Source organism: Macrobrachium rosenbergii, chromosome 2, assembly GCF_040412425.1.
Source record: "Macrobrachium rosenbergii isolate ZJJX-2024 chromosome 2, ASM4041242v1, whole genome shotgun sequence".
NCBI lineage: Eukaryota > Metazoa > Arthropoda > Malacostraca > Decapoda > Palaemonidae > Macrobrachium > Macrobrachium rosenbergii.
The window spans coordinates 39,203,002-39,211,668 of NC_089742.1; the positions used below are offsets into that span (position 1 = coordinate 39,203,002).

The window sequence follows — 8,667 nt, forward strand, 5'->3', positions numbered from 1 at the left end:
AATATGACTTTATAATCTTGATTGCAAAACAGCGTTCAGATAATTAGTTCATTTTTTAAGGGTCTTCGTTTGCTAACATGAACACCGCCTTGGCTGAATTTATTGTATATGCGCTTACTTGTTTGTTGGTTTACTCACCTGCCTGAAGATACCAAACCGGACAATTGCCCAGATCAAATTTTATCATGTAGTGAAAGTGTTCCAATGGACTTCAAGTGAATGATGATAGCGCTTCGTCTTAAAAAATTATGTACAACAACTCATGAGACAGAGTAAGGCAAGGAGTTCCATATTCTAGAGAATCTAGAGTGAATGGTGTGAATAACAGACGAAACCTGCTAATTCTTGAGCTTTTAACTTCTTCGTGGATTTCCTGGGGTTGTGAGGTCTCAAGATGGCGACACAACACAGTCATGGTGGTGGTGAAAGTAAAAAGTCAATAGGAACCTCTCAAAAGCAAGAGCCAGAGTAATATCTGTAGCCGAAAGAATGAGGAACAACCTTACATCGAACATAAGACCTTGATTCTGATTGGAAAGTAATCCCTTGAATCACCAAACCGTATCGATATATGAGCAGTCTCTTCAAAATATGAAATAAATACTTCATACAGGTTCAGATAATTTCCATTTAAAACAGAGAGCTGCTCCGAAGAGAAATATATATACTGGACCTCAAGAGTATCACCAGCTTCTTGACATCAGACTGCCAGGCTCCTGATGTGATACTTTCAAGAAACGCGACTGTTTACTTCTGAGATGAAAAGCCTGTTAGATCTAAAGGGTCCAGCATACAAAATTCTTATAAATAACAAGGAGGAATTAGTTTTAGATAAGGAGGAAAGCATGGAATTCGTTTCGGTCTCATTTTCAGAGATGTTATCCAAATCTTTATCAGTCTTACCGCACGGAACTGTATACTTACCATCTTTTCTAATATGAAATTAACATTTTCAGTATATTGTGCGGTGTTATCTCTCTCTCTCTCTCTCTCTCTCTGATGCAGATTTTAATCAAGGAACATTTTTCTTTTGTCATAAGTTCGTGTATAAGGAGGTTTAGCATGTTATACCTGCATTGTCTGCTTTTTATACAAATACCACGTGCTATTCTTGTTTCATTAACCTCAGTTTGAATACATGCCACATAAATAATCTTTCTCTATCACATTATTATCATGTATTTCCAATGAAGGCGTATTTTTGTGTGATCATGATTTATTATCTAATAATTCTGTTTAGAAAATTGGTTCGTTTTACTCAGTCTCTATGTACACTTGATTTATCTTTTCTGGTTTCCCTTGCAGCGGTGACCATCGTGGGCCTGTGCATAGCGCCAACGTTTCTTAAAAGCCCCGAAGTGGAAGCCGAGGAGGAGACGCACCTCCTCAAGTTGGGCCTCCCGAGGAAGAAGTGCTGGAACAAGAAGCGAACCTGATGCATTGGAGAGGCCGAGCACAACCTGGGCTTCGTCAGATAATCGCCAACAGAGACACATAACTGAATAGTTGTTAGTTCCTGGTTTCTGGAAATGAAATTGAATTATATTCCGATTGGAGGGACTCGCTCTCTCTCTCTCTCTCTCTCTCTCTCTCTCTCTCCTAGGTTTTAGGAACAATTTTGTACCTTGGACTATCTCTTCTTGCTGTGGGGCAGAAACAGAGGCATCTCTGCCACTCAATCCCATCATTCCCTCCTTCGTTTTCGAGTTCGGAGGGGAGTTCGCGATGCTCTTTTGTTACGAACGTCTCTCTTCTCTTATGGCTTCCCCCCCGTAGTCTGTGAACAAAAGGAAGTGAAAGAGTTTCAAGAATCATTTTGTTTGGGAACTTAGAAATACCACGCAACATCCCCGGAAGCTTTGAGAGAGGGCTTTCCTGTCGAATATATGCAAATGTAAACGTCACAGGTTTATGGAATATGTTGTATATTACCCTGAGTGATGTTCACGACTGACCTGTGAAAATCCTCTTTTGGAAACAAATGAAAGGTTTATTTGACTTCAGAAACTTCAGTGGGGTTTATAAAAAAAACAGAAAAAAGGGTTTCGAAGAGGAGTTTAACTCAGAAAAGTTGCGAAGCCTTCAGACACTATTTTGCTGAAGGGTTATGTAATAACTTCTTCATTCTTGTAAGTATTCCCCCTTTGCAGTTCAGCAGATCAGTCTTTTCCTGAAGGAGGAATGCACGATATCGACGCCTCCAGTGAGTTAACTGAGCGGTAACTACTCGCCGTTCAGGAATGTTTCCGAAAAGATGAAAAAATAATTGAAACGGATAAAGATAATACTCGTACCCATTCTTTCTCGAAGCTATAAAACCTCTTATCATGGTAATGAATAGTTGTGCATTAATGAATATTCATTATTAAACAGATGTGTGATATCTTCCTTGTTGCCAAAATGTGTGTATATATTGAAGATGGCCACAAGTGGCAAGAAAACCTTGCAGAGCGAGTCAAGAAAAGTTCTACCTGGTGAAGAACGTTGCGCATTTGTTCAGCTTCATGCCCTGTTTGGTGGACTTTAGGCAGTCGTTCAGTCGTTGCAAGGTTTTTTTTTTTTGGGTGAGAGAATGCATGAGTCACTGATATAAAATCAAATCAAAACTATGTCTAAGGTATGTTCTAAGGGTCTTTTTCTTCTTTTCCTTCTTTGACTGAGGAGTAAAATTACAAGTTATTTTAATGAAATATTTCACATTTCCGCAATTTATTGCTCCATACGTTGTTAAATGGAAAAAACGTAAACCAGGCATATAAGTGTGAACATGAGGAATCATTTAACTCTGTCAAAAAAAAAAAACGCCATGATTCATTTTAAAATTGAAATCCTGTTTTTCCATAAAGCATCATTTACCATAACTGTTATTTACGTAATGTATTTTTAAGAAGTGTTGAAATTTTGTCCCAGATATTATTGCGAAAACAATTTCCCAGTACTTGTAAACCTCCCGAATTTCATTTCGAGTTTGATCAATTAAAAGGTTCCTAAAATGCATTCCAGAGCTTTTCTCGGCAAGCGTTGCGAAATTTACTAGCCAAAAAAAAAAAAAAAATCCTGCTTGCAAGACTCACCTGAGGGTTTCAAGGCCATTTGGTGTTGAGGGTGCCTCTCAACACTGTAGACTGCAAACCTCACTTGATCACGCTATACGTTTCCCTTAGAGCGTGGTGAATTTCACTTGAGACACAACTAATTAATTGAAATTAAATTGAGGTTGTTTCCTATGTGAAATTCACTTGAGACAACAACTAATTAATTAAAATTAAACTGAGGTTGTTTCCTATGTGAAATTCACTTGAGACAACAACTAAATGATTAAAATTAGATTTAGGTTGTCCCCTATGTAAAATTCACTTGAGACAGCAACTAATTAATTAAAATTAAATTGAGGTTGTTTCCTTTGTGAAATTCACTTGAGACAACAACTAATTGATAAAATTAAACTGAGGTTGTTTCCTATGTAAAATTCACTTGAGACAACAACTAAATGATTAAAATTAAATTGAGGTTGTCCCCTATGTAAAATCCACTTGAGACAACTAATTAATTATAATTAAATTGAGGTTGTTTCCTATGTGAAATTCACTTGAGACAACAACTAATTAATTAGAATTAAATTGAGGTTGTTTCCTATGTGAAATTCACTTGAGACAACAACTAATTAATTACAATTAAATTGAGGTTGTTATTTCCTAAGTCAATGTTTGAAAACACCGAGAACAGTGATTAAGCTGACGAGACGTGAAACGACTATTGAGTTCAACGGGAAATGCGCCAATTCCGCCTCGTTTCAGTTTTTAACTGTCCCATCTATTGAAGATCTCTAGTTCCAGGCGTATCCTATGCCTGACAGATACAGACGTTTAGTAAGTATGCTGCTCTCATAGTAAAGTTGTTATCGTTGTGAAAAAGAAATTGGTAATGATTTGGCCATGTCTTTATTTCAAAATTCATCATTTCTTTGACCTCGTGGTACCTGACCTTGCTTACGATTTGGTGGGGGACAACTTCGTATGTTATGTCGTGATATAACGCAGAAGCTGGGAGTCGTTTGAAATCAGTCACTAAATTCATTTAATTACTTTTCTCAAGGAGATTAATACTTCTGTGACCCAGGTTTGCTGTCATAGTTAGCACCTGAAAAATAAAATGAAATGAAATTCCGACTTCACAGTCTCTTTTTTGAAACCCGTACAAAACGCGTCTTAAGCATGTTTCTCATCCACAACAGGTATTTTTGGTACTTTCCAATGCACTCACTGCGGGAAAGTTTCGTGAAACGACTGAAGCTGATGTACATAAAGGTGATTTTAATAAAATCGTTAGACTTTCATTATTATTTTGTAGGTGCTGTCTGTTTATTTTTGTAGGCGACGTAGGCCATTACACGTAGGAAATAAGATCTCGACAGGCTTGTATACCAATAGAGTCCCTGATTTCTTTAGAGGCCTCGTGTAGACTGCCGTGAGAGCAAAAGGAATTGTTGCGATTATCCTAGAGTTTAGTAGAAATAGTCCAGCCATTCGTTCTGTAGAGACGCCGAATTCTTTGATCGATTTACATCGAATCCGACTGATTGTCACTTTTTTATTTTAGGAGCTTTGGACTGTCAGGTCTGTGGGACTGCAGTGTCCTGTGAGGTTAAGAATAACTGGGAATACGGTGAAGGGCGTATTCTATATATTAAAGAGTAAATTCAAGTGTTATTCCAGTAAAGAATACGGTAAATTCCGGGGCAAATTCTATAGTGACGCGTACAGTAAATTCAGCACCCATTCTTATCCTAATCTTGAATCCAGACCGTTTCTTAGCGATAAATATGGTAAATTCAGTGACGATTAAGGTAAATCCAGGGCTGTATTCTAATAATAAATACGGTAAATTCCAGATCGTCTTTGAGAGATAAAAATGGTAAATTCATGAGTGTATTATACCAAAGAAATTGTGAATTCAGCCACGTATTCAGTTGACTAATATTGTAAATTCTGGACGTACTCTATTGAATATGGTTAATTTGGAGGAAGGGATTTGCTCCCCAAAGGAAGAAAATGAATTTAGGGGCACAGTCTAGTGACGAAATGATAAATCCAACCACGTGTCCTGGTTACACATACAGTGAAGACAAGCGGAATATTTCAGTGACAGGCTCCGGCCTCTCCCGCTACATTGTGATGGAAATTTTGTAATAAACAGCACACCGTCAATCAGTGTCGTATTGCGGTTGAACCAATAGTAGTATTCCTATGGAATCTTTTATTTGTAGCATATAAGGATGCCAATGTATTTCGCGCTTTTGATATGGCTTATACAACATAAGGAAATATACAAGTTGGTGGTGAAAACCGGTACTCCATGGAAGAGTTTTGGAAATCTGGGGAAATGCCCAGAGGTTTTCAACAGAGCTTGGTGATCTGGTGTTAGTGGCAGTGGGTCACAATAAGGCCCAAAAATCTAACGGAGTTCGTCAGTAAAAGGTTAATCTCGAGGCATTTAAATGTGGGCCTAAGATTCAAATGGTGATATCTTGACATGCTGAACTATCTGAAATAATGGAAAACCACGCGGACCGAACTATTTTGCTGCGGAAAATTCAAGTTAAAAAATAGTGTTCGTAAATATTCAGTTATCAGAAAATTTATATATGAAATCTAATTGCTTTTTGTCACCAGAAAAATATGTGTTTTTGAACAGGTAACAGAAGCTTAAAGTGACAGTTGATGAAAGCAGTTCCGGACACTATGAAGTGGTGTGAATTTTTGCACGCAATTGTGTGAATTGTGAAAAATGAAAGCAAGAAGAGAATGTTAAGAAAAAGTCTCATTTGCCAGTTTTCAGGAATTTAATGTATCATCATTCAAAGTAAGATTTGTCAATTGAATTGTAACTCTCGACGCACAGAATAAAAAGAGCAAAGTTGTGAGTTGATGGGAAATGTTATATTAGTTGGCAGCGTTCCGGGTTGTCTTTTATCAATTAGAAATCCTGTTAAAGGTCGTGGAATGATTTTTGTCCTGCAAATAAACTTCATGTGCAACTTGTAAAGGATTTAAATTGGAATCTGATCTGTGTGACGGCAAAATAATGCCAATTTTGCTGTTTCAGTGTGGTGAAAATATTGTTTTAATTAGAGATATCTTCTAGAGCTGATTTGGGCTCTTGTAAATTGTTATTTCTTTGTTTGTTAATTTGCAAAAACTGTAATAAATAATTTGTTTATCATATGTAAAAAAATCTTCAGTTGCTTGAAGATGTGGATGGAAACCCGAAATTTATCATTTATCATTTCTTTTTAACTCTTATCAATGAAAATTTATTACTACAGGTGGCATGCAGAAATAAAATGTAAATGTATGATGAAAAAACATAAGGTTGATAGATATTTACATATTTTGATTTGATAAAACTTGTTATATCATCTGGATAAACCTCGTAGGGCCAATAGGTCTTTACCTATCTTTACCTTATTCCTTGTAAGGGTTATGGGTGGTTATGTACATGTATATTTGGATAAATAGTATACTAATGTATTTCCATCTGTTTATTTTTGTTGATGATAAGGCAACTGACAGAGCTGGCTTAAGGAACGGCAATAAACGTAAAAACGGGTCCAGGATTTGAACGGTAAAGAACGGCGCTGGTCACGGATGACGAAGGCTAATCAAAAGAGAACTATAAAAGGGGGAAGAGAGAGAATTTGATATAAAATATATAGGTATTTTTGACCACTGAATAAATATATACGTTAATCTTGTATACTTCTTAGCCATTAAGGAGAGACCGCTTTTGTCTTCTCGACTTTGAGAATTCTTCAGTGTAATTTTAAGCTTTTTCCAGTATGAATTAAGCTCACTATTAAAACTCCAAGGCCGGAATTTCAGTGGGTGGGTGACGTCGTCGTTTGGACTTTGTGATCTCATGCAGTGTAAGCAGATTTCAGCTGATATTTAAAATCTCTCTTTGGTATCTGTAACAGAAATATAAATTGATATCCAGCACAGTTTGACTCGAGGGTGAAACATTTTTATGAATATATATATATATATATATATATATATATATATATATATATATATATATATATATATATATATATTAAATATATATACATACACATATATACTGTATATAGATATATATATAGTATATATATATTTATATATATAGTATGTATATATACTGTGTATATTACATTTATATATATATATATATATATATATATATATATATATATATATATATATATATATATATATGCATACATGTAACTCTATGCAGAATTATAATATCTTAAGGAAGGGAATATAAACCCACCAAAATCCATAAGAAAAACGGAAAATAAATGTGAATCTCTCCCACTTGAAATCCCGATCTTGAAAAGCACCAGCAATCTTCCCTTGTTATCGAATATTGTTATATGGAGATTTAAAGCATCCACAGGCGAGGGAGCCTGTTGTAAATATATTCACAAGCAATAGCACAAGAGGATTTTGAAACCTTAGCGTTAAGGCGTTTTAGGTAAGCACTCGTATGTTTGGTGTTTGTGCGTGCGTGCATATGTACATGCAGATATACGTGCAGAAATGTATGTTTGTTTTATGTATGTATATATATAAATTATATATATATATATATATATATATATATATATATATATATAATATATATATGTATATATATATATATATATATATATATATATATATATATATATATATATATATATATATATATATATATATATTATCATTTACAGTATTAGAAACAATTTTGAACTTTATTGTATAATTCAGGTCTTATTTTATTGAGTTATGGTTATGGCCTCTTCATCTTAGGCAGTTTTCATAATGTTCTATATTTCATATTCATGGATATACATGACAACTATACGTAATAATTGATATATAAGAATGATCTTTTAATGAAACTTCCTGTTAAGTAGACATGGATTGTAAATTACCTTATACTAAAATCTGTGATTCATTTTAACTATATGCATATCATTAAAGCTAAAGTTGCCACTGGGCGGACGTCAGCCGGGTAACCTCTAAACCCCCTAACCATGTCGTCACTCATGGCAGTACCCATCCAGTAGACAGTCTCACTAACCGCCCTTTGACGGGGAGCGAACTCTGGTCCCCGGGATTACGAGGCCAACACGTTACCAACTGTACTACCAAGACGGCTAATGTTACTAAATGTCCAGTTAGACAAAATTAAAAGACGTTGTCTTCATCAAGGATTTTTTGGTCAAGCAAGAGAATTTTCAGCAAGACGAAGAGGAATTCTGAAAACTTTGCACATGATCATTTTTTATCTGTATTCATGCTCAAATTCTATAAACTTTGATATTTAACAATCCTTAAAGGCCACTATTTTGCTGTGCAAGTTTCACTGGGTAGAATGGCACTTGTGAGAGTAGAGTAAACGGGTATAAAAACCAATAAATAGCGTTAAGAAAAAAGAAAGAAAAAAGCACACGGAGAACGCATTCCGCCGCCAACGTCTAATCCTTATAAGCAAACAGTTCTTGAGATAAGATAAATTTATAACCTTCAGTCACACTTCTTTTGCAGAAGCAATGATTAAATTGGTCGCCAAAATCTACGGCAACACCGTACGGGTTTCGGCTTCTAAAGCCAGACCAACTGAAGCGATGATAACCAG

The 8,667-nt window shown here is 35.4% G+C and overlaps 1 protein-coding gene across 1 annotated transcript in view; it reads left to right on the forward strand.

The window, feature by feature from the left end:
- LOC136845296 (ergosterol biosynthetic protein 28 homolog) overlaps positions 1-3,055 on the forward strand; it is a 238,813-nt gene extending 235,758 nt beyond the window's left edge. Inside the window, exon 5 of the mRNA XM_067115489.1 lies at positions 1,306-3,055. Coding sequence (XP_066971590.1) covers positions 1,306-1,436 — 131 coding nt within the window. The 3' untranslated portion in view covers positions 1,437-3,055. The remainder of the gene's footprint in view (positions 1-1,305) is intronic.
- Positions 3,056-8,667: the final 5,612 nt, after the last annotated feature.